Here is a 26,586-nt window from a genome sequence, read left to right on the forward strand (position 1 = left end):
AGAGAAACATTCTGGGGGTGGGGTGGAGTGGGGAGGAGGGAAGGGGAGGCGGGTGGGAATCTAAAGTCAGCACCCACACCAAAGTAAGGCTGGAGGGAACTCGAGGCCTCCAGGATTGTGTGCAATTGCAAACGTGTGTGGAGAGAGAGAGAGGGCAGGCTGGGAAGGCAGCAGGCGCAGGAGGGATATCTTTCTTCATACCCAGTGGCATTTTTGACCTGTACATCCATCCCCAAGCTCACACTCTCCCTCACTTACAGATTGCACACATTCTCTTTCCTGGCCTGGGCACAGAACCAGCCGGTCTAGTGGAAGAGCTGACTCTAGGGCTTACTTGCCTCTCAAATCCCTTACCCACTGAGCTGACTGATAAACGCACAGGACGTGAGTGAGCGGGGAGCTGATTTAATCTTCCTGAGTCTTAGTTTTCTCATCTGGAAAAATAAATAGTTCTTGTCACGATGTTGCAGGGCTGTTTAGAGAATGCAATGAGTGGTGTTTAGGACAGTGAGTGGCACACAGCTCACACTCGGGGAGGGCAGCTGCTATAGTCAGGATTTCTTAACCTCCCTGTGGGCCAGGAAATCTTTTGTTGTTGTGGAAGTTTGTCCTGAATGTTATAGGTCAGGGATTAGCAGCGTCCTCATCCTCTACCCACGGGTGCCAGTAGCATCTTCTGGTGCAGACACGATAATCAAAACACATCCCAGACACTGCCAAATGTCTACAGAATCGCCCACTGTTGATGTGATTAACACTGATATTAGTAATAAGCCATGTGTTTGAAAACATAGAATAGGCACTTGTTATAGTACTGAGTTTTTGAAATGAGTGATGAATGAATGAATGAACACACTAAAGAGTAATGAACATGGTCCTGGATCTGTGACCCTTTGGGAGTGGGAAGAGAACTGTCAGCTCCATTCCAAAGCCTGAAGAGTGTGTGGAATCACTTCCAGTGCCCCAGCCTGTCTCTGCTCTCAGCTCCCTCAACACACATCCTCTGGGATTTTCAGAGGGACCAGGGGCTGATGAGCAAGGCTGTGAGCTGAGTGAGATTGCAGGAGCTCCATGCTCCGGGAAAGGGCAGTCCCAGAGGGACTTGGCTGTAGCAATGGCAGCTTGAATTTCTGTATCTGACATGGGACTGTCTGAATCACATGACCTCCCCAAGGAGCAACATCCTTTGCCCACAGCCAGCCACAAATGTCGGTAAGCAGCCCTGATGACCCACCTCACCGGAATGATTGCACACCTGCAAGCCTCTGTTGGCTCACGTGAAGGAGGCTCCTTAAACATTTTAGGGCTCCTGTGCCAGGATTTGGTCCTTTGCCCTGTTTTTTTTCTAAAACACATCAAGCAGAGGATAATTGCATGTTAAGCTGCTACTTGGTAAGTAGGCATCTCAAATCTACCTTCCAACCCAACTTCCTACCAGGGTGTACCCTCAGAGTCAGAGAATGATGGGCCATGGACTTGGGTTCTTGCCACCCATGCAGGAGACCCACATGGAGTTTCTGATTACTGGCTTTATCTCAGCTCAGCCCTGGGTGGTGGAGATGCTTGGGGAGTGAACTACATGGAAGAGCCCACCCCTCCCTCTCTCGCTATCACTCTGCCTTTCAAATAACCACTTTTTTATTGAATGTCTGTGACATCGACTGGTGTCCTAGGCACAGAAAAGATGAACTCAATCCCTATTGTAAAATTGCTGAATGTACTGAAGGAGTGGGAAAAGCAAAGGCACAAATTACAACCACCATCATCCTCCTTGGGACCATTTCTGAACCCTGGTTCTGATTTGGAAGCTGAACTATGATGTTTTCTCACATGGCCCTTACCAGGCTATAAGGTAGAAGCTATTATCAGCAACTGTTGGTGAGAAAACAACCCACAGGCACTAAAGGGGCCCAGATGAGGAGTCGTAGCCAGTCCCATGGGCTGCTAGGCCTGGACTCCTGTTAGTGCTGTGCTCTACTCTGACAGTCACAAGAGCGGAGTGCTGTGGAGCACCCAGGAAGGCGGCTTCCTGCAGGAGAGACACAGGTTGGGCAGCAGGTTGCAGATTGAGGAGGTGTTGACTGGGCAAGGAGGTGCGGTGGGGTTCCATGGGGCAATTCAGTTGGTGCTCTCATGGAGGCTTGAGTTTCACCAGCTGATAGGACCCCTAACAGCACTTGACCTCCTCTCCAAGTCTCTGCTACCAGATCGGATTCACGGTCTGCACCGCAGCCTCTGCCCATCAGCAGGTCACTCCTTCCACACGTCCCAACCCATTCTCCTGGCCTGGGCCCTCAGAGGTCTTACCTTTTGGCTCTGATCTGAGTGTTTTCAGGCTTAGTCTTCTCTATTGCCACTGCTGGGTTTGAGGATGGGGAGAGTGTGTAGATACGCATTGGTGAGAGAGGGAGAGGGAGAGGGAGAGGGAGAGGGAGAGAGAGAGAGAGAGAGAGAGAGAGAGAGAGAGAGAGAGAGAGAGAGAGAGAGAGAGAGAGATGTGGTGTGGATACTGCCTGGATACCTGTTCCCCAAGCACACAGCACATGATAAGCAAGAAGTCTGTCATTTGAACCTTTGTTTTTTAAACAAACAAAAATTATACTCCTGATAATGATATAACAGAGATGATAGCAAGATGTTCTCACCAAAGAAGGGTGAAATTGGGGGTTAGCAGTGGTCACCCCAGAATTCAAAGTCATACTATATGAAAACACTACCATTAGATAAACACTACCAGCTTTGAGAATCTGATGGAAACTAAGGGCCTTTTAGACCAAAAACTAAAAACCAAAACAAACAAACAAACAAACTATACCTTCCGATGTTTGCAAAACCTTTGGGGTGGGTAGGTCATGGGCCCCCTGAATCCAGGCACACAGATTAAAATCCTATGCATGCAACTATTGCATCCTGCTTGCATTCTACTCTGGAACCTCCCTGCCTCCTTGAGGGTCTTGGTAGAAGAATGAAATCCAGACAGAACCAGCATCACCTCCAGGGCTCCAAGAGAACAGAGACTCTGGAAAGCACAACCCATCAGCATCTGTTACATTTCAGCAATGAGGGCATTGGTGCTCACACTACTCCTATGCAGCCCTAGGGGACTGGCTGTCAGGGACTATTGTGCCTCAGTCTCCACACTTGCCTAGTGCCAGTGAGCTCACATGCATACATGATGATTAGCATGGACAAAGTGGGCGATCTCCAGGCTCCAATGTCCATGCCATTACAGAGGGGTGGGGGGGCAAAGCCTCTGACCACCGTGAGTCAGTTTCTTTATCCACAAGATCGCAGCCTATGGGATTGTCAGGATTATGGAATGACCTCACCCTCACTGAAACAGACACGAAAACTCTTTGTAGAATTTAAATCCACAAAACAAAGCTTGGGGATATTATTGTCATGTTGGTGTTTACAGAGTGACCGGGACATTCATGCCAAGATAGCTACCCTCAGGCTTGGGAGCCAGGGAGGATATTAATGACTGCTTTACTTAAAAGGGGGGAAAATTGAGGTCTAGATATGAAAACATTGGCTCAGGATCATTCATGCCTAAATCTTGTGAGAAGGGACCCTGGGTTACACTAACAGCTTAGGGGTGCGCCCTGCACAGTCCAGTCATGGACCATCTCCTGGAGTCATTTGCTCTCTGTTCTTCGCTGCATCCTCAGGCGAGGAAAGGAGGTTCTGAGAATAGCTTCTTGCCACAGCTCCCCTGGCACTTGGCGCTTAGGTTGGGGCCCTTGTCTGCTACCTGATGCCAATAAATGTCCAAGTTTGCAGTGATGGGAAAACAGAAAGGTTCTTTCTAGGGTCTGCCTGCTGTTAATGAGCTGATCTGGGGGAAAGGCCGAGTGAAAATGAACAATCACCATCCACAGTGGCAGGCATGCTCTGTGTAGCCTGCCCACTGTACCTGTTTTATGCACTGCTTGGGCTGCTGGTGCCGGGGCCTGCAGGCAGGTTTATGAGATTAAAGCCCAGTGCCCAATAAATAATTTAGCAGCTTACTGCAAAAAAACATACACGCAAAATAATAGCTACTATCTCCAGCAGTCTGATGTGTACACACATTTTAAATGCACATCACTTTCATCTACATGCCTCCGTTTGATGCAGAGTCCAAAACCAAATAAGGAGAAAAAAACGGACGGCAGTCCCTTCGCCCCTCTTCATGTACGTCCTGTTGCTGAGATGGGGCTGATGAGAAAGGAGCCCACTCCTGTGCTAATTATGCAGGGCTTTGCTGCCAGTCCTCCAGCACCTCCCACCCCTTCCACCCCTTCACCCCCTGCTTTGTCTTCAGTTGCTGTTTGTGTCTGTAGCCAGAATCTGAAATCTCCACTAGACCAATTATTCATTCAAAATTTGGTTTTCTTCTCCCAGGGGTGCCTTTTAAGGAGCAAAGCTGGCTCCAGGTGCTGTCTCCTGCAGCGTCACAAGTGCCTTGCTGGTGGGTGCAGTTCTAAAGCTCAGATAAATAAATACCACTGCCATGGCCACCGGAGTCCAGGCTGAAGTTTTAATGAGCCAGAGGCATTGGTGATGGATTGGTAAGACTTGGTCTTGGCCATGAAGTATGGGAGGAGTATCGGAGAGGGGAGGTGTCACAGGAGAGTGGGTAGCAGAAGGAGGAGGAGCTTGCAAGAAATTGCTGCAAGATCTGGAAGTATCAGCAGGAGATGAGTGGTATGAAGTGATCCAAGTAGTAACATGAGCTGGCAGAGACAATGATACCAGAGGGAGACTCCGCTTCTGATTGGAAACTTTGTTGCTTCCAATCACAGGGAAGGGGCGCATGTCTTTGGTCGGGGAAGGAAGGTGTAGGACAGTTTGTTGAGTGTTACAGTCATCTGCAAAGGTGGCCTCCACTTGCCCCACCAGCCACTGGGCTTGCATAAGCACCACCACACTTACCCCCAACCCCAGCAGTCTGTTCCACGTTTGCACCTCCTTGGCCTTGTTTGCATTTGCTGCCAGGGGTTGTGGTTTATCTCCCGTTGTTTATGGCCTGGGACAGGCAGCCTACAAATAGCTCCCCAAAGAGTGGGAAAGGCCGGCATCTGCCATTCGGAGAAGCTCTTTCCAGAAATGAAAAGGACAGTCATAAAATGTTATATTAGGGGGGTGAGGGGTGGGTAACACGCATCATAAAAAGCATAATGGACTAATGCTAATACACAGACTGGCTGCAGCCCAGGGGCGCCTGCCTGCAGACATAAATATTGGGGAGGCACCAAGAAGGAGACAGACTTTCTTATCTCTTGATTTGATGGGGTGGGCTTGGGTGTATTTTCTCCCCATTTCTGTCTATGGTCATTTCTCTGGGGACAACACCAGTCTGTCTGAGATTGAAGCTACCCAACATTTTATGGCTTGAAGGGCAGCACCTAGAAGGCTGGAAACACTAGAGGTGTGGGGAAGGTTTATGGGTCCACCATGTTCATAGAGCAAGTCAGATTTGGTTGTTTTGGTTATACCAACCAAGTTGATGCAAGTGACAGTATAGCTGAATGGTAGTGAATATAGCTACATTGAATATATTATTGAATGCATACAGAAGTAACTGTGAACATACTCCAATTTGGGCTGATTTCCAATAGTAAAAGCATTTAGCAGGAGCCAAAATAACAGCAACACCAACAATCACCCCACAAGAATCCTCATCTCTATTCAACTTCAGGTGTGAAGAGTGAACCATGCTTGTTTGATAATGAATGGGAAATTCAGGTGCAGAATGACTCAGCCACACACACTGTTTCCTAAAGTTCTGTGCTGAGAACCTGGTCCCTGGCCAACCACCATGTAGCCACACATTTGCTTTTAGATACTCACTCACACAAAACTGTTGAACGTGCAGACCACAGAAGAGAAGAGAAATCATGTAGACGCCTTTGGTGTGGGTGATACTAGGATGTTCCTGCCCAGTTCGCCATCTGGGAAGCACTGAATGCCATGAGTCATGGTAGGGCACTGAGCCCTGAACTTGAAGTTGGTTGCTGAGACCACCTATGACCCTGGGCCAGCTGAACAGAGCAGGGAAAGCGGCACCAACATCAGCGGAACAAGAAACCCCTTGCCAGCATTTTAATGCCAGCGGAGTAAAGTGCTGTGAACATTCGGGATTCAGGTTCCAGTGCACCTCTTGTTTTGGAAAAATTACTACTCTGTGTGCTGGCCCTGAAAATGGGTGGACAAAAAGTGACACTTTTCCTGAATTCCTTGAGTAGCAAGAGCAGGTGAGTGAATAGGCAGGGGGCAGTAAGATTTTCCTGTTGTGTGTCTGGGTAGCTATGAGAGGCAGGGGGCAGGGCATCCTACTGGGCATAGAGACCTATTATAAGGAATTGAGGCACCTATATAACCTTATTATAACTCTTATCATTATTCCCCCTTGAAAGCTAGGCATTCCCAACTTTGAGTGTCTAAGAGGTTAAATAACTTAGCCAAGGGCACACTCTTAGTAAATAATAGTTAGGACTTGAACTCAAACCTGGGTCTTCTCACAGTGATTTAAAATATTAAAGAAAAAAAACCAACAGATGATGGTTTGGAAGGAAAATTCTTTTCAGTCTGAAGGTTAAATGAATGGAGTCTACTGCATCCCTTATACCAACAGCTTCACCTTCTAAATCTGAATGACAGAAGAGGGCAACCAAGGGCTGCTGTTGGAGAAAGGTGGATGGCTCTCGTGTATCATGCCATGGGGTCCAAAGGGTCTGATTGTGGCCTGATTGCAGTCAAAGACCAGAGTCTCCAGGGACTAACCATGCTGCACTTTACCTAGGAAAGCATCTCAATGGGACAGCATTCACATGCCCCACTGTGGGCAGCCCTGGGCTCCTTCATGGGTGAGGCTAATGGCTCGGTTGCCCAGGGGACTCTCTGGGTGGAACCCTGATCATTTGTGAGTGTGAGGGAGGGATTTCTCAGTTATCCACCTAGACAGGAGGCCCAGATAGACCAAGCCCTAAAGGGTTTGCCTCAGCCTCTCTCAACTGAGCTCAGTGCATGCCTCTTCTCCTAGTTGGCTCCTAGCCACCTGGAAGTCTGAGAAGACATCACCATAGCATCTAGCCCCTCAACTTTAACTGACCAGTATTGGGTTAGATGGAAGGATGAGTTTCTTGGCCACAGGATGAGACTTGACCATGAACCATCATCACCGGCTCTGGATGGGAGATCCCCTAACCGCTGCCCATCACATCGAGCAGAGTGGACCTCCCCAAGCCTCACCTTTGCCTGCAGGTATTTCAGCAAAGGTCCAGTACAAATATAGAATGTATAATTTTCACATCATTTTTGGCAAATCCCAGGTGTGCCCCATTAGCAGAGTTCCAAAGATGCCATTTTCTATCAAGAATAAGACACGGCACATCGTAGTGCTTAGCTCAGGGCCCTATTAATAGCAATCCTAATTATATGGCTGCAAATTTAATTCATAGCAATGATTAGTGTCAGAATCAAAGGCATCAGGCATCAATATTGATGGAACTGCATAAGCCCCATAAACAGAGAACAAGCATCTGGGCCCATCCCCCGACCCAGCCATGGTCTGCAGTTAACTATTGCATTAATGTCTCTTCCAATTGTGCCAGATCAAAATGACTCCATTTCTCAGTGCTCCCCTCCTCCCCACTGAAACCCTTGCCCGGCTGGCTCTGAATGGGTATGACTGGCACACAAAAGATTGCAGACAATGACTTTGAAGAAGAGCCCGGGGGCTCCTGGAGATGCGTGGGTGATGGGCTCTGGCCTCACGCTTTTACACAGCAGCTTTTGGCCTTGTCAGCAACACGCCTTTGTCTCCCCTTCAGAAAGCTCAGGGCAAACAAAGATGCCTGCAGAAAGGGGAGTCAGCTGGGACTGTGTGTGGCACAAAGGGCTGCCACCTCACCCACTGGGACCCGGAGGAGGGGGCCCGAGGGATGGGACACCAGGCAGCGTGTGCCGAAGTGACAGCTGCCATGTCCCCCGTTGCCAGGGCACCTTCAGGCAGGGCAGTGCCAAGGCTGAGTCTGTTCCGCCTGCGTCAGGCCTCTTCCTGAAGCACTCTGTGGGGCAGGTGGTAGGGCAGGGGGCTCCAGAGGGACAGACTTAGAGAGTCTAGCAGCGCTAAACATGAATAGTTAAAATGGTTACAAAGCACAGGTCTGCAGTCAAGGGCTCTGGATTCAAATTCCAGGTCTCAGTGATGCTGGAAGTCCCATAAGTTACTTAACTTCGTTTAATCTTACTTTGTTCATATGTATAGGGGACATAATGATTCTTACTTTGCAAGGCTTGATGGAAAAGGTTTCACTGAAAGAATATTTAGTCTACAGCCTATGTTCTGTCAGTATTGTAGTGTAGCACATAAAGCCATCACCTGCAATGCAGGCATCCCATGTGGGCCCCGGTTTGAGCCCCTGCCACTCCACTTCCCATCCAGCTCCCTGCTAGTGACCTGGGAAAGGCAGCAGAAGATGGCTGAAGCACTTGGGTCCCTGCAACACTTGGGGGGAAACCCCAAGAGAAGCTCCTGACTTTTGGCTTTGGCTTGGACTGACTTGGCTGTGTCACACATCTGGGCAATGAACCAGCAAAAGGAAAATTTCTGTCTCTCTTGTTCTCTCTGTGTAACTGACTCACATAAGTAACTTACAAAAAGATGAGAAAGAAAGAAACTGAAACAGCGACCTGGAAAGACAACTGCCATGGAAGACCTGGGAGCCTGACTTCCCGATTCAGCGTCCTGTGGCTTGCCAGAACGTCTTAGCCCTGAGGCAAGCATCTTGTGGGTTGTGCAAACTCCTTCCTTGCTTGGCAAGGTCCCTCAAGCCACCTGGAGTCAGGGCTCAGGGACGGGAGTCCCCTGACATTGCTACATGGTTAGGTTTGGCATGGGAAGCTCAGTTGGGCTCTTGCCCTGGGGAATGACCTCCCCAGACCAACTTGAGGTTCTGTGCAGGAGACACTTGCCTCTGACGACACGCAGAGGGGACTTTCTTTCCTAGCATACAGAAAAGGACTCCTGAATCAGCACCTACAGACCTGCATTCCAGCCTTGCCTCTGCTGCTCAGAACCTGAGTGGTTTTGAACATTGGACTCAACTTCTCCAGATCTAGTTGTCTCTTCCACAAAATGGATCAACACACATCTCACATGCCCAAGGCAGTAGGCTGGAGCTTTTTACAAGGTCCTCTTTAAGAGTTAAACAAGGTCACACGTTGAAGGGAGGGCTTGTTTAACTTTAAACAAGGTCACAGATTGAAGGGAGGACTCCTGGCCTCTTCCCTGGCTTGGGTACCTCTTGCCCCTTCCCAGAACAGTAGAGCCTGGGAGGTGGTACTTCATCGTTAATGCCCCTGGATGCCATTTCTCTTTCCAGATTAGATGCTCACACTCAGCTGGTGGTACTAGCCGTTGTAGTGGAAACTGAAGTGGACGTAGGAGGGTGACAGCTGTTTGGGACATGCTCAGGGATACCAGCTCCTGAACTTTTCTGGCACTATGGAGGTTAGGGACATTCCTGAGATCAGAAGAGGGCAGAATCCCAGGAAGAACCTTAGGAACATGCTTCCTGGGTAGAAGAAAGAACAGGGTAACCACAAAGAGAAATAAAGTGAAACTGAATAACCCCAGCTGTTAGTTTGATCATAATTGAACCACACAAATGACGTACATAAGTATACCTTAATCCATCATGAAATATTTGGAGTTGTGGTTCCAATTTCCAACTCTGCACTTGATTTACCATGTGACCCTTGGTACGTATATCATCTCTATATTTCAGCCATCATCATCTTTAAGAAAACCAACTCTCCCTTTCCTGACCATCTGAAAACGAGATTAACAAACTAATACAACCAAAAGGAGTTTAGGCCCTTGGAAGACAAACATGGTCACGGCACAGAAATGGTTGTCGTAAAACTAGGAGTCACACCAGTAGAAACAGTGTCAGGGGCAGCCAAGGCCTCTGTTTATCAACCACCTGCTGTGTTATATGTCAGACTCTGTATCAGCTCTTTCACATTCTCCACATCTGATTCATGAGGCAACTTTGTACAGCAGGAGCTAGAGGGCCAGTGGGGAGGAAGGTCCCTCCACCCCACCATCCCCAGTGCACACAGTTCATCTGAGGCCGAGCTGTGCAGCCCTAGGATATGGTGGCTGGCTGGAGAGCATGCAGAGGCAGAGACTGGTCTTGTTTTAGTTAACTCTGCAAAACTGCCAGAACGGAACTGACACTCCCCCAGCTCCACCCCAGGGAGGGGGCTGGTGTGCATTGTTTGGTGGTAGGGGACTCGGAAAGCTCTTGCTGGTGACTAATGCATCTGGGTGCCAAAGTCCAGCGAGGCCACAGTAGCTCAGCTCAGTCAGGCCAGTTTTCCAAGTATTTTTTCCCATGACTCAAGGTTGGGGAAAAGGGCAGGATTCTCTTCCTACCTTGGCCTTGCACACATGTCACTGAAGAGAAGCCTGATCCGACAGCTTCACTACCCCCTGCAGGTGCCATTTGAGGGACACCTCAAAGCTGCTCACAGCAGTAGACAACACTTGGGTGCCAGGTACAACATGAAATACTTTCCATATGTGATCTCACTGAATCCTTGCAATAAGCAGGCCAAGTGGTACTCACACCCCACTCCACAAAAGAGAACAGTAATGGCTCATTAGTTAAGTCACAGTTGTCATATTTAGGTACTTATGTGTCCCAGCTCTACACTCCAAGTCTCCCACTGAATGATTTCCTTATGCCGTGTTTTTGCATCGAGTCTGGTCACCTTCTAAACACACTGAACATTGTGCTTCCATGCGGGTTTTGCCTGTCTTTCCACAGGATCATCTCTAAAGGGAGCAGACATTCTTGACAGTTTTGCTCATTACTGCACACTCAGCGTGTGGCACACTGTAGGCACCCAACAAATACAAGGGTATTTCAAACATTTCAAGGAAAAGGTGTCTCATGAAAAACCTATACAAGGATATCAAAATTTTGTATACTAAAGCAAGCCTGTCTCTTAGTTCTGTTTTCCATTGACTGCTGGAAGAACCCTGGGATTAGTTCACCAACAAATAGTTTCCTTCGTTTTACAGTTGAGGTCATGCTACTAACAGGCTGAGATCCAGACTGGATCATACGTCCAAATCCTCTTCACCGTGCAAACTGGGTGCTGGCTGAAGGTGAGAGTCTAGACCTAGTGGTCTCTGGACACCCCCTTGACTGAGGCTTCTTGGCCTCACAGGGCATAGGCACGCAATATGTGGGTTGTTTTTTCCCTGAAGTTGAGAGCTCTGGAGATGCTGGCACCTCAACCTCTGGAGAACCATGCAAGGCCTTTAAGTCATTTGGGTTCTATGAGCTCCTCTCATAACTGCACCCCTGGTCCTTAAAACTCAGCTGCCCACGATTCATCAGCCCTACAACAAAGCTCTGAGCTACAGCAGCTCAGGTGGCCAAACAGCCATGGGGACACCCAGCCTCGGGTCTTACTCATCAGCTGTGCAAGATGGACACACGTCTGAAGCTGCAGAGAGCGGCAAGAAGAAATGAGGCTTTAGCTCCTCCTTTTCCAGGGGTCAGCTGAGAGCTTGGAGAGAACCAACAGCCTCTGTGTACACCTGTCCAGGTGGAGGGATAAGCTCTCGGTGGAGTGGGGGGTGGGGCAGGGAAGCTGCTGGTTTGCCTCCTTCCTCATACCAAGCACAGCCTTTCCCGGCTTTGGGGAGACCAGTTCTTGGGACCCAAGAGACCTATACAACAACAAAACAAACAGTGAGTTTGGCGGCGGGAGCCTGGGCAGGGAGCCAAATCCATTATCAGGGATGTGACAGCAAACTCCCTGAGCCAGCACTCACCTCTTCCATGAAGGCCCTCCTCTCAGCCCCCCACAATACTGAGATGCCTGGAGAAGAGGCCCACTAGGTCTCCTAGAACTGGACCCACAGTCCTGACTGTTGACTCGATCAAGTGTTCACAGTGAGAGAGGACTGAATAATTTCCACTCGAGCAAGGAGTGGCTGTTGTTCAGTGGGGCAGCATGGACAGAAAGGCGTGTTTCTCAGCTTTTCACCCAACTTGGTCTTCCGTCCACCGAAGCAACTCCACCCCAGGAGGGATGCCAAGTAACAGGTAAGGAACATCTGTGTTGGGGGAAGAAGACTGCTAGTGTCAACATTGCTGTTAGAGAGCTGGAATGTGTGCACAGACTGCGGGAAGACAAAGAGCATCCCGGTGACTCGGTTCCTATATCTGTAAGATGGGGCAGAGACTCGGGAAGGCAATGGACACCCTTGGGTGATGTGTTTGAGGAACAGGGAGTGAGGCATGGAAAGGTGTCCTGCAGATGCTCAGTGCTTTCAAGCCACACAGCAACAGCCTTGGGACCTGCAGAGTTAACACTTTAGGGTTGCTGATGGATGTTTTCCAAAGCCCAAGCTGCTCCTTATTGCAAGAAGCTCAGAACTTTCCTGGCTTTGCTTAGTAAATCATTTGTGAGATTACAAGAGAAGAATAGGCCTGGGACGTCAGCACTTCCTGGAGAGCCGGCTTCGTCCATCCCTTAGGGACAGGAGAAAAAAAAATGTTCCGGATGGAGTTTCTGGCTTCTGCTTCTGATTGGGCTCTCTCTCTGTGTCTCTTCCTTCTTCCTTCCCTCTCTCCCTCCATCATTCTGCCTTTCAAATACATAAGTAAAATAAATATTTTTCCCAAATGATTTTTTTTTAGGCATTTAGGGGTGCCTGCGTTAGCTAACGGCAAACACGGTGGGGCCAAAAGGGGCCAAGGCCATCCTCAGACCTTGGAAAGTCTCTGTGGATTTGCCAAAGTGACCCAGGAGTCATGTAAACAGAGGCCTGTCTGGTGTACTGACCACTAGTCCCCGCTTCAGACAAGCCTACCTCTGCTTCAGGTGAGGCAGATGGCGGTGTTATTCTGGAGATTTCCAGGCAACAATGTAAGGGTTGTCTTGTTTCTCCACAACAACCAACATTTCTGAGCCCACCATCCACTCTCTTCCGTATGTTACTAGTCACAAAACAAAACCTGTCACTGCTATCCACCACAAGTTTCTTTGACACCCTCTGCTACCGTGGCCCCTCCTTCTTTCCCACTGTCAGGCTTTGGGGTCCCAGCTCTGTCAACAGAGGTCCATCCTTGTCAGTGCATGTGGGAGTCGCATGAAATAGGTGCCTGGTGCCTTTGATGTCAATCAATGAGCACCTCACACATGAGAGATGTTGGAGCTGGTAGTGGTGCGAGGATGAGGAGTGGTGTGGAAGGCTGTGGTGGTGTGAGGATGGAAAGGAAGGCCCATCTCCCAGGATCTCTGAATCTCAAAGAGAAGCGGACGCCTGAGCAAATGTTCCCACATCAGATACTGTGGGCTGAGCAGTGGGCAAGGTTTCCAGTGGGAGAGCGAGAACAGTGAGCCAATAGCTTCTGCTGCTGCTGAAGGACCCCAGAACTGAGCAGCCAGAGAGCCAGGACAGCGCATCCCTCTAGCTTCCTCCAGGAGGCCCACAGGATGTGAAATGGGGCCAAAAGCAGCAGTTTCAGCAGCTGCACAGAGAAGGAAGAAGTCAGAAGGACCTCACCCTGAATCCCAAAATATTCCTTCCCATCAATCCTTGTGGTATTGCACCTGCTCGGCTAGGCCCCTTCTCTGGGCCCTGTGCCCCAGAACTTGTACTTGGATTGTCTCCTGGACTTTGTCCGAATCCTAGAGAACTCCTTCGGGTGAGCTTCTGGATCTCTCCCTCCAGCCCCCTGGACTCCCACAGCCTTCTGTTAAGTAGGAGGGAATTCATCACAGCCTGCACTGCCCAACTCTGCATCCTTCCCAGGGCCTGCCTCCTTTCCTGTCTTGGCCTCACCTGTGTGTGCCACATGCCTCCCACCTGCTCCCGGGTTCTCAACCATCTGCTGTCAGAACCCACCTGTGTGCAAGCTCACAGCCAGGGGGCCCTGGGCTCCCCCTCTTTGCTCTTCTCGGGTATGGCGTCTCCTTGCTCATGCCCCGCTTCACTGCAGGAGTCTGAGGAAACACTGACCAGGCTACGGGTTTCAGGGCAGGCTGCCTCCACAGCATCCTTGGTGGAACTGCCTCCCTCCCACGCCAGTGCTTCCCACGCAGGGCAGGCTGGCAGGAAGGACCTTCTTATGCTAACTTGGAAGCTGCTGTGCTGCAACTCCTCCCCGCTGACCCTCTTCTGCCCTCTGGGGCAGCACGGAACACGTCTAATTCATGTTCTGTGGCATCACGCTAAGCACGCACATTGTGAAACCAGATGAAGGTTCAGGGTCCGGCTGTGCTATTAACTTTGTATGACTCTAAAAATATTATTTCTTTCTTGGCCTCTCTCCGTTCCCCTGTAAAATGATTAGCAGGGTACCTACCCCATAAGAGTAACAGACAAATTAAATGAGTCAATAGATGCAAGCTCTTAAAACAGCACCAGGCATACCATAAATATTCAGCCGATTATCTGATGAGAGCTGCTTCACGTCCTGCCTCGTCCATTCTTTTTTCTTAGACTAACATCCTTTTAAAAACACCCCTCACACATCCCACATCCTCCCAGCCCTTGCTGACGTTGCCCTTGAGTTTGCTTAACACCCTCTTTCACTCCTGCATCAAGTGGAGTCTACGCTTCCCAAGGCCTGAGCGCGGTTAGCTTCTATCAACGTGGTGATCACTACTGATCTCAGCTGCATTTGTGTCACCCAGCTGGCCCAGGTCAACCCTGGTCAGCGGAAGTCCCCTCTGCCCTTGCACTTGATCCCCTTAGGGCTTGCAGCCTCCCTTTCGACTTGTGCAGTCTTTAAACTCTTGTCTGTGCCCACTAGGAATCCTGGGATGTACGCTGCACCTTCCCAGTGCAGCATGCATGCCCTGCACAGCCTTCTCTCTCCTGGCCCAGTCTTTAAACACACCCAGTTAGTATTAGTCTCCTGCCTCGAGACAATTGTATAGATGGATAATGCAAGCACTGCTGGTTTTGCATGACTGGCTGCACGCCTGTGATGCATCTTTGCCTGCGATGCGCTGACCCGTGGCACATCCTCCTGTGGCAGTCTTGTTCCACCTGCCAGTTCCACAGGCCTGTGGCTGCACAGATGATGGCCTGGCTTGTGGTATTCTCAGGGTGTCTCCCAGACAAGCAGTGGTTGAGTGAGCCTGTGACATAGAGGAAGGAGCACCTTGCAGCTAGGGAGCCTCTGTTTTCTTGAACTGGCCGACGCTGGGACATCCTGTTCCAACAGATCACGGTGGATGAGGGCTGGACAGCCTGATAGACGCCTGGCTGGGCAGTGAAGGGGTGAGCAGTTCTGACGCACCCAGCTTTCCCTCCCCTCTCCAAACTCTTAGCTACTTTTTTTCATTATTTTCCTTCCTGTGTTGAAAGAGCTATGGGATCTGGACCATGGTTGGGTTTCCTGGGGACATTCCATAAATTCCTTGTGGAATGTTTTTTTGGAGAAGGGGGGCGGGCGGCAGGCGGGTGAATGAATGGGTGGCCAGCGGAGCTGGGTGTGAGGATCAGGTGCCTCTAAGACATGTGGGTGGATAGGAAGGGTGAGTGGCATGGAGAAGGAAGGGAGTGGGTAATACTATGAGCTCATAGGAGCAGCTGAGAAAGGCCAGTGTGAGACAGGTCGGAGCAAGCAGGGGCTGCCACGCCCCCAGCTTTGCCCTTGCCTCCACAGAGAACTTCGCCAGCGGGGGTGTGTGGCTTGGGAAGACACCAGGAAGACCCCTGTATGCTGTGCAAAATGAAGAGCCATGGGGAAGGTCATGGGCACATGGCTCTCTGGGCATCTGGCTGGCTGGGTCATTCCTCCCTCCTTGATTCATTTCCCCATCCATTCACTCAACATCCACCCACTCACCCTTTCCCTGGGACCCAGGGATGACGAGGGTGCACACTCTCGCCGCTGGCTGAACTCTGCAGCAAGTCCAGACCCGACGGCTGTGCTCAGCCTCCAGCCCTGAGGCTCCTTTGGTGCTGCCAGGAGGGGCAAGGGTGCCAAACTGGGGGTTAGGACAAGGGGCATGTTGTCCTGGAACTCTGCACTTGAACAAGACACGGCTTCTTCTCTGGGCCTCAGTTTCCCTGAGGAATAGGAAGGTTTGGGAACAGATGATGGCTGAGGTTTCCTGGAGAAGGGTTCTACTTCTCAAAGCACTTTGGGAAACCTAGCCCAGGAGGGAGCACTGGCAAGGAGCTTCACAAGGAGGGAAGGGGAAAAGTACGAATCAAGCATCAACCTCCTGCAGGAGCCAGAAGGGGACAAATGGAGCCACAGAAATGACCCAAGGCAGTGGGGGATGGGCCAGGGCAGTGTGCTGAGCTCTAGGCTGGTGATGGTGGCCACCGGTCTCTAGAACACGCTCTTGTGCCCCTGAGAGATAAAAGGCTTGCTAGGAATACATGATGGCAGGAGGGGCCTCAGTGGGAAGATATTGAAACTGTAGGATACATGACACGATGAGGATATCTCAGTCTGGATGCTAGTTCCCACCTGATCCCTCTGCCAAAACCCCCATGCCGGTCCAAGTTGCCTAACTGGATGTGGTAGCCCTGGCTAAGCAGGGGAGAAGCTAGGCTCAGGGGTCCAGGCTGAGTGTGTCTGGTAGAAGTTGCCATTATTGGGTCTTCGTGCAACACAGAAACTCTCCCATGTTGCGCCAACAAACTCAGGCCATGCACACATACCCCATTCTCCTTCCACATGCTGAGAAGCCAAACCAGGGCCCCACAACCCCGGGTAGGGTGGACGGCAGAGGACAGCAACATAAGGGCCCTCTCTAGAGAGTCAAGAAACCATTCAACAGTTCCGATACGCTGCAAATCAGAGAACTCTGGAATGTACAACACCTCTTTGTGCCCCTCTCGGGAGTAACTCAGTTCAGACAGAACACGGACATTCTTCCTTGGGCATCTTCCTGGCCACCCGCCTCCCACAGTGCCCATGTTACCCTCCCAGGCTCTAACAGGATTAGAGGGAAAGAGCTTTAGGGCTGATGTCAACATCAAAGGGAGAGGTGTGAGGAGGTACTGTGAGCCACAGGTGCTAGACTACAGAGAGGTGGCCAGAAGGGTAAGCTTGGGGCAAAGAGGATTAACTGGGACTGGAAAGAATGTGGCTGCTCTGACTCCACACAATGAACCAGACCATGCCCCCTCCGCACCCAAAGCACCAGACAAGCAGGTACAAGCTGCCGACTTCAGCCAGCCACACTAGAAGCCTCCATGCTGCCAGCCCCAGACGGTCTGTTCCCTCCAGCTGGCATAGGTGCTAGGCAGGCACAGGATAAGACACCCACTTCCTCCCGGCACTTAGGTCTGGGTGGAGAGGTGGGGAGGGAAGAGCGTGCAACTGCAGGAAGAGAAACGACAGGCCTCTTATCTGAGCATCACAGACCATCAGACAGCAGCAACTGCCACGTTTACCAGTGGCTTAGGTGGGAGATGCTTCATGCACTCCAATCAGAATCTTTGCCTGGCCAATACAACCGACGCTCCAGGTCCTAAGGCAGGATTTAGGATGCGCGTGATTTATAATGCAAGAGAATCAAAGCACCTGCCTTCCTAATTCCTTGAAGTCTGAACAATACTGAAACATGCTTGCCTTCCCCAGACACCCACTGACTGAGGGGCAGCTAGAATTCAAGCCACAGAGTTAACCCCTCTCTCCCCATTTTGCTTTTTTTTTGGGGGGGGGTCCCTGGAAAAAGGCAAGAGTTGCCCACAGTTCAGTCTCCACCATGGTAGCCTTCCAAGAGGTCTCTTGGGTGAAATGCCAAACAGCCTGGGGCATCCAAGCTCACAGACACCTACCTTTTTCAGTTTGCCGCTCTTGGTCCCCACGAAAACCACGCTGTATCCATTGTACACGTAGGAGGCAACAGAGGTCATGCGGTCCCGGCTGGTGGTATACAGGGTGAGACCTTCTACAGGAGTTGAGCCCCCGAGCGGCTGGTTGATGTCCAGTCCACAGAAGTTATCATCGATGGGGACCGGCTGGAGGGAAGATGAAGGGAAGAGGGTGAATGGCTGAACAGGCAGGATGAGCTCACTCTACATTCTCCCTGCCCCAACCACCAGCCCCAGGACACCAAACTTCAGAGAGCCACAGGCATGGGGCTTAGAGGCCAACACAGGCTGTAAACAGCTCTGTCCCAGTGGACTCACACAGCCCATCCTGGCTCCCAGGGAAAGCAGATAAAGGAAAGAGCATAGTTTGCCACTCTTTTGAAGTCAGCTGTATCCAGCTATCCACCTGGAGAGCCACGGTCCATCCACAAAGCTGATTGCCTGGCCTCATTTTCTGGTTATTTCAATGTGCTTATGGCCTGTACCATTTTGTGGGACATTTTTCTTATTGTTTTTAAGATTTATTTATTTATGTGAAAGGTAGAGTTACAGAGCAAGAGAGAGAACCTTCCATCCGCTAAATCACTCCACAGATGGTTGCAATGGCCAAAGCTAAGGCAGGCTGAAGCCAGCAGCTAGGAGCTTCATCCGGGTTCCTCATATGGAGAGTGAACCAATGGAAATCTGTCTCTCTCCTCCCCCATCTCTATTGCTCTGCCTTTCAAATAAAACAGACGGGGTAGGGAAGGGGAGGGAAGACAGAGGCCACTGCATGTTCTTTGAGGACATAGCCCACTCTGCACAGGGCCTGGATGGAGCTGGGCTCTGGGACACCCCATCTGACCAGGCCTTGTGGAATCTGGTGGCAAAGGCTGCAGGCTGTGAGTCAGGACGTGTCCTCTGCAGCTGTTCCTTCTGGGTCTGAAAAGGCACCCCAGAGGAGGAAGGAAACGGCTGTTGCAGGAAACACAGAAAGCATCAGGGAGAAGCCTGCCGCCTACCCTACCCGCTACCCCACTCCGCAGCCCTCCCCAGCCCCTCGCCAGGGAAGAGCCTGCTGACACATCACTCACTGGCAGCCTCATTCCCCTGGAATAATTGGTTTTCAGGCTTACAGCCTGTTTTTTGTTTGTTTTTTTGTTTGTGTTGGGTTTTTTTTTTTTTTTTTTTTGACCAGGGACTTCCCTTCCAACTTTGCTGTGTTTTAAACAGCATGGAGTGTACCGCTGTTCCTGCTGCTGGTGGGAATGGGGCTGCTCCCCTTGGTGGGTTAGGAATGGAAACCATTAGTCGAGGGTGACCCTTGACCCTGGGTACTAGGGAGTCCCACACAGCAGGAAATGTGAATCCCTTGGGAAGAGCAGGAGATGGAGCTGTGTGGAGCCAGCGCATGAAAGACGGCTGTGAGCATCTCTGCATCCAGGGACCTGACACAGGATGCTGGGAGGGCCTGCCCATGGGGACTGGCGGATGCTAGGCATGGAGGCCTTCCCCACTCAACCCCTGCTGCAGAGACACGCCTGACCAGCAACTGATGCCAGAGGTGGGAACTCCTAGAACCTCAGCAGAGCAGGTTGCTCACTTCCTACTTCTCGCAATTGCTGTTTCTCTTCTTCCTCTTACCCCTGCTAAGTGCTACGGAATCCAGATGTTGGTGCTTTCTCTACCACTCCTCAGCAAACCTCATTCACTCTTTCTGAGCCTAGGCCTTCTATTCTGCCAAGTAACAGGGTTGGCCCAGGTCATGGTCATACTTCTTTTTGACTCTGCACAGCTTCATTTTGTTTCCCACTTTCTGCAGGTGCTTATAAGGCTGCAGAGTGTGGCCACAGGTGTCACCCAACATTTGCAAAAATTTCTGACAGAAACCAAAAAAGCTGCTAGTGATTATTAACCATTTGCCCATTTCTTCCAGATTTTGGAGTCTCCCATACTCTAAAGAAATGGTTTGTTTGGAGCACCAGGCCCTGGAATTGGCTGATGTGTCTTCCTTGCCTCGATGTCTTTGTCAATACTTTCCTAGCCATCTGATGCCCCTGTGCATTTGCTCTGATGATGAGCATAGCTTTTCTCAGGATTCCAAAGGCTCAACAGGAAGGGCTTGGACTCAAACCTTCTACAGGCTGGTGGGAATCCAAACTCCTGCTGGGTTGTTTGGGGTTGTATAGATGGGAGCCATTGACTTGGCCACCAAGGGCCTTTGCTTGCCCCCTCTGTAAAGCGGGAAGATGACTCTTAATGTATTCTCATCGTGGTGAGGACCAGGTGCGAGGATGTTTGAATTGCCAGCACAGCCTTGATCAGAGAGCCCCATGTTAATGCTCAGGCCACAGGAATGCCAACTCTGGGATCACAGCTTCACTCACAGATCCTCAGTCCACATCAAGGTCAAACAGAGTGGTCTCCGCACCTGCAGGGCTGGGGCCTTTGGATTCCATGGCTCTGTAAGGGCCCTTCCTCTTATAGTCCCTGCTGCTAAGCTTGTACTAGGGAGTCTAATGTGGAGGGGCAGAGGACAAGGGGCTGTCTGCTCTGAGGTCCCCATCCTACCTGTTGTCACCTTTCTCCCACTCTCCTTCACACTGTTTTGGTCACTAGCCCGGGCTTGTCTCTCTGCACAGGGACTGGAGCACAGAAGGGTGTCGTCTTCCTCTTTCCTCTGGCTCAGAGGTCGGCAGGAATCAGCAGTTTCCTCCCGACAAGAGCCCGCTGGGCTTTGGGAGCCAGACCGGATTCTGTAAGGGGTTAACCCTTGCATTTCCTCCTCACTGGTTAAAGTCATGGTTATAGAATCTCAGTTGCTTAGAACTCTGTAGATTACCTGACCCAACCTTCTACAAGTAAGATAACTAAGAAAATACTTAGCTTCTTATGACTGTATTTCACAATAATCATTGCTGCCCATTTACTGAATGTTCATGATGTGCCCTCTATTGTGCTCAGCATTTCACATAAATCTTCTATTTGTTCTTCATAAGAACCGTGAAAAGAGGGTTATATAACCTGTCTTTTGGAGATGAAAAACGATGACTCAGAATAAGTACTTAAGTTGCTCAAAGTTACACAGGAAGTAAGTAGTGGGCCTGGCATTCACTTTGGAACTGCTGGACTTGAAGGTTTATCATCCTAACATTTGTGCCCCTGCACGAAACAAATGCTGGCCAGGACAGAAACACAGCCTGTGAGATAGGGCTTCTTGCTTCAGGAGCAAGCACCCTTCCCCTGGGGCCATCAGAAGGCGGTTGTCAGGGTCTCTGGCTCTCGTAGCTCCCCAAGCCACAAATCAGGAACTTGACACTTGGCATGGACACCTGTTCTGGTGCTTGTCACACTTGCAGACAGGTAACTAACACACTGGCTGTGTGCTGATCTCACTACGTCATCTCATCTGATAACCCCATCACGATTCCCACTTCATTGATGAGAAGGTAGACTTTTGAAGCAGGAAGCAGCACCGATGGAATTTGAACCCTGCTCTTGGTTTCATAAACCCAAACTCTGAGTCACTACTTAGGTGGCCAGCAGTTTTGATTCTCTGTCTCCTATGAGATCTGGGAGAGCAGTGATCCTGCTTTTTAAGTCTGCCTCCCCGGTGCCTGATACCGACACTCTGATGACCTTCTATGCCCTCTTGTTAAGTGGGTGCAAGGATGGGTCTACTGGTGGGTTGAAGGAGGGAAGAACCGGGGCACTGTGCTGAGCACTTCAGCAGCATCCTGCCCCTCCGACAGGTGCTTACCACTGATTTCTTTCTCTTTGCTGTCCTCAGCTCTGAATAGCGAGCCTCCTTGCCCTCTTCTGTGTGCCCAGACTCCTGAACCTTCTCCAGTTCGTAATCAATCAGTCACGCTTGACTTTTTTCCCTCTTATCTGACTTAACTCTGATCCTACGCGACCCCGCCCCTGTCATCCCCGGAGCCTGCTTGTGCTTGCTGCGATTCCCGTTCTCTGAGACTGGTCTCATCTGCTCTTTCTCTCCTTCGCTGTTCCTCCATCACGCTAGGCATGCCTTGAACTCTTTTGCACTTGCTGCTCTCTGGGATGCCTTAGCAGACACCTGCATGGCTCACTTTCTTTCCTTCCTGAGCCCCCTCAAATACAGTTTCTTGGTGAGTCGACCCTCTCAGCTACTGCCTTCCGCCTTCTGTGCTATTACTCCTTCTATAGCAGCCATCACTGTCCGACCCGTGCTATCTTGAATGACACTCTGTCTTGTCTCAAGACCAGGGAAGCTCCTTGAGGGTAGCAAAGAGAGCTGGGCTGTAAGTTTCACCACTGAGGCCTGCAGCTGCCTGTTGGGTAGGTACTCGCTACGTCTATTTAGAATGATTGCATGAATCAGCCAACATGGTCCAAGCATGGGGTGTAAGCAGGACCTTGTGAGAGTGGTTACTATGGACGCCATGAGCCTCTCCGTCTCTTTCTCGCCCTTGGTGGTCTGGGAGCAGGGCATGCACAGGGAACAGTCTCTGTTATACACACACACACAGAGCAGGGGCAGATCCAGGGGCGTGCCTCTTACCGCCTTGGTGCACTGCACGTCCTTCCCCAGCAGCCAGTTGAGCTCCAGGTTGCCCTCACCCTGATAGCAGGACTGCAGGCGCTCCTTGATTTGCAGGTTGATGGCCCGGATGGGGAAGGCACAGAGGGCAGAGTCATCTGGCGGGTGGTGGTACTGCTTCTGCCCCTTGGAGAAGATGGCGAAGAGCACGTCTTCCCGGCTGCTGATGTTGAAGGCCTGGGCCAGTGTGTCTCCAGGTTTGGCGAGGTAAGCGGCCTGCAACAGGCGGTATTCCACGCCCGCCCGCGTGCATCCGAAGGGCAGGGACACGTACGAGTGGAACTTGGGGTCGTCCTTGCAGAGCCGCACGATGCGTGAGGTGTAGAAGAGGTCCCCGGCAGAGTTGATGGCCACGCCCTCGGGTGTCTCGGGCTGCACGGTAAGGAAGTAGACGAAGCCTCCGCTGGCAAAGCCATAGATGTAGAAGATGTCGAAATGGGAGACCAGGGCCAGGGTGTCCGAGGGGATCTTGATGAGGGAGGAGACAAAATCGCTGTGCAGCTCATAGTCTAGCATGGCCGAGGACTCGGGGTCGCGGGGCAGCTTGCGGCTGGACAGCGTGGGGAAGTAATCCTGCTTGCCGTCCACCGCCGTGCCGATGAAGAGCTTGCCGTCCTCGCCCTCCGAGCGCACAATCACCCCGTACATGGTGCCTGTCTTGTTGACACTGGACAGATAATGCTCCTTCTTGTGTGATGGCTCCACCAGAATGAAGAGGTCATCCAGGCGCAGCAGCTTGCATACGCCCTGGTAGAGGCTGCCACAGGCCAGCAGGCGGTTCTCTGAGTAGTCAATCAGGAGCAGCTTGTTGACGTTGTTGGTGAGCGTGAGCACCTCGCTGCACGGCTGCACGATCAGGGGTGGGTAGCAGGCCTTGTTGTCCTCTTCCGGTCCTGTCTTGTGAGCCACCTGGATGGTCAGGTTGCCCGTGAGTTTGTAGACCCGGTTGATGGCCCCTACGTACACCGCCCCCGTGCCCCGGTGCACAGTCAAGTGGTTGAAGGTCCAGTCCCAGTTCTCGGAGTGGAAGGTGCTGAACTGGGACATGCCGGCGGCTGGGGGCACCAGCAGCACCCATACCACTGAGAGCAGGACCAGGGGCCAGCTGTCCGCGTCCAGGGCTCTTGGCCAGGGCCGCCTCGGCTCCATCCTGAGGGGCGCGAGGACCGGGCGGCAGCTCCTCTGGGTCCTCCTCTGCTCCAGCTGGCTGGGGTGGTGCTCACATGGTCCTGGAAAACACAAGGCCAGTGCGACTAAATCAGAACTGTGCTGCTGGAGGCCGGGCTCAGACCACTTGACCCCAGACCCCGGCCTGGCTGGCCCTGGGGCTCTCTCTGCCTTCTGCATTTCAGGCTTTCTATTTTTAAGACTTTCTCCCTCTTAGGGATGCTCAGGGAATCCTATTATCTATTTTGGTCTCCAGCCTTTCTTTACACTATAAAAATACTTTTTTTTTTTCTCTACAAAGCATCTCTATTTCTGTCCTCTATAGGCATGTTTTTCATCTCTTGGCGTGGTGAGCAGACTGCCAGTTCACCCAGCCAGTCACTCATGGTGCGTGTCGGGACTGTCACCAGACACCCTGCCCCATCTCCTGTGTCTTCCTGGTGGAGTGGAAATCAGTCTTTTAACCGCAAGTGGCAAAGGCACTCCCCAGCTCCTGAGAGAGCGGACGCAATTCCTTCTTCTGTGTGGGCACTCCTTTCTCTTTCTCACGCACTGTCCCTTCCTGCCCTTCAGCCTCTTGACCAGAAACAAGGAGCTCTGCTCTTCAGCCCTAAGAACACTTCAGAAAAGCAAAATATACTGTGGTCTTAGGAAACCCACAGGTGCCATCAGGAAGGCTGAAAACCCTGGGCAGTGCAACAGATAGTACCCACAACTTCATCAACAGGTGCACATCTGGCCACTGCCTCCCATTTGCCTCTCCGCAGGAGGAAAGCCCAATGAGTCTACCCTCTTGCTAAGGGACATTCCGTCTTCAGCCACCTGTGGTGAGAGTTCTAGGCATGGGAAGATGCGGGGAGGCATACAGGTAGGCAAGTTGAGGTTCAGTCTCCTGCAGCCACTGCTGGGCCTCGTGAATATTTAAGCATCCATGAAATCAATAATTCACAGATTTCCCAATGCCCAAGGCTGGCCTTAGCTCCTCGAGCTGGACAGGTTGACTGTAAACTTTTGGACAAGCCCCGACAGAACTCTAGGCCCAGGAGGTGGCAGTGGCAAAGGAAACCCTAGAACACAGGGGAGACACTTTGCCCCGATAACTTAGGAGAGGTCTATCTGTCCCTTTCTGCTCCCCCACTCAGGCTGGGCAGGACTAGAATTACAAAAGATACTAACTATCTTGAGAATGCCCTAGTGTTTGAGGAATCTTAGAATTTCCCCAATCCTCTTGCTTTATTCTACCATGTGTCCTGAGTCTGACATCCTCCATGGTGCCAGGGTGGGTCTCCGGGTTCCATCCTCCTGTCAAACTGCACCAGGGTGTCTGGGGTGACTCATGGGGTCCCAGCTTCCTTGGAAAGAAGACATGTGGTATAGCTGACCTCGGCAGCTCTGACACAGCCCTTCCAGCACGCGCACACACACACACCGGCAAAGCTTTTGGTTTGCAACCCAGAGGTTATTTTTAGCCATGTCCTGCAGCCGGTAGCAGGACGTGAATTCCTCAAGAGGGGCCGGTGGAGAGGAAATAACAGAATGCTCAGCTTCCCCCACTGCCCAGGGAGCTGCAGGAGGCCGTTCCTGCAGGCCCCGGTCTGGGTGGGAGCTGTGTTTAGACACAGGGTGTGAGGAGGTGGAGGAAGGCAACTGTCACCATGCCCTGCTAAGGGTTTTATATTTTATAAAGAGTCTCTGTGGTCCTATGGCATTGGATTTGTGGGCTGTGTGTTCCTGCCTTGGCTCCAACAAACTCACAGGTACTTGTTGACCACGTGGGTGGGTGAAGGAGAGAGACCACACATAGGACACATCAGAGTGAGGCCATGCTCAACTTCTGACCTCCCCTGCCCAGTCTCCTGCCAAGGCAGCTTGGTCAGGGAGAGGTTTGAGTTGGGCAGATGTTGGGAACAGATTCAGGGGTCAGGAATACTTAAATCTTATCTCCCTTCCTGACAGACAGAAATAGACAGAATGAGTACTACCTCCCAGGTTGTAATGGGAGTCAACCAAACTAGAACGGGAACCCCTTTAGCCTGGCCACTGGCACGTTGGGTGTTCACGTACTATAACTGCCACTGTCACTTCGGAGAGCCCAGCAGAACTCCTGATTTGTGCTTTTTTTTCTTCGTGAGAGGGTAGTTCTAAAAGTTAATGTGAAAACAGAATCAGTGGCAGGTGCTTGGCCTAGAAGTTAAAGAGGCCTACATCCCATCTCGGAGTGGCTCGCTTTGAGGACCAACTCCACTCCCAAGTGGTTTGGTTCCTGCCACTCTCCAGGGAATCTTGTATTGAATTCCCAGCTCAAGCTTTGACCTGGCTTAGCCCTGCTATAATGCACATTTAGGGAATCAACCAGTAAAAGGGAACTCTTTCTTTCATTGTCTCCCTGTCTCTCAAAAATGAATGAATGAATGAATGAATGAACAAAATAAACAATGAAAACCAGAAAGCTTGTTCTGCTGCAGAAGACTTGAAAATTCATGCATGTTTTCTTAACCATAGTATGTATTTTCTATGAACTTTCAGAAGACTGACCTGTAGCATTTATCCTTCCTGTGGCATAAACACTATGGGTGGACCTCAGTACAGGAGGCATGTGGCAGGAGAAAGGGGCTTAATCCTGGGAGATCTCCTCTATCATGCAGTAGGGCACACGGCCTGGCACGGCCTCCCCATAGACTGCCCAGAGGCCATGGAGAAGTGGACGAAGAAGAAGAGCTGGACTGAGAATGGAAACATGGGTCTGACGGCTAGAGGGCATGAGGGGCTGGGACAGGAGGCAGGACGAGAGATTCATGAGTCTTGAGTTCAAGTTCTGCCTGTAGTTTGCAAGAATGTTCACATGACTTCGGTCTAACACCTCCTTTAATTTGTGTCTTGACCGTTAAATAAAAGCTGTTGGGATTAGCCAATCTGTGAGCTTGCTTCTTGTAGGTGAAATGGTACTAGGAGGTCTTCAGTTCCTGTAGTCAGTGGTTCTGCAGCAGCTGGA

At 51.0% G+C, this 26,586-nt stretch overlaps 1 protein-coding gene across 2 annotated transcripts in view; it reads right to left on the reverse strand.

The window, feature by feature from the left end:
• Window positions 1-26,586, reverse strand: part of PLXNA2 (plexin A2) — a 191,052-nt gene that overhangs the window by 142,943 nt on the left and 21,523 nt on the right. The window contains exons 1-2 of one of the 2 annotated variants that reach the window (XR_009246159.1): window positions 22,389-23,620; window positions 17,831-18,013 (exon numbers count right to left, since the gene is read on the reverse strand). Coding sequence is in view for 1 of the 2 variants with exons in the window: in XM_004578685.3 (XP_004578742.2) it covers window positions 17,831-18,013; window positions 22,389-23,576 (1,371 nt within the window). In the remaining variant the exon portion in view is untranslated. Of the gene's footprint in view, window positions 1-17,830; window positions 18,014-22,388; window positions 23,657-26,586 lie in introns of those variants that run through there. The other variant, XM_004578685.3, reaches the window with a different exon arrangement.

This window comes from Ochotona princeps, chromosome 10 (assembly GCF_030435755.1).
Source record: "Ochotona princeps isolate mOchPri1 chromosome 10, mOchPri1.hap1, whole genome shotgun sequence".
Taxonomy (NCBI): domain Eukaryota; kingdom Metazoa; phylum Chordata; class Mammalia; order Lagomorpha; family Ochotonidae; genus Ochotona; species Ochotona princeps.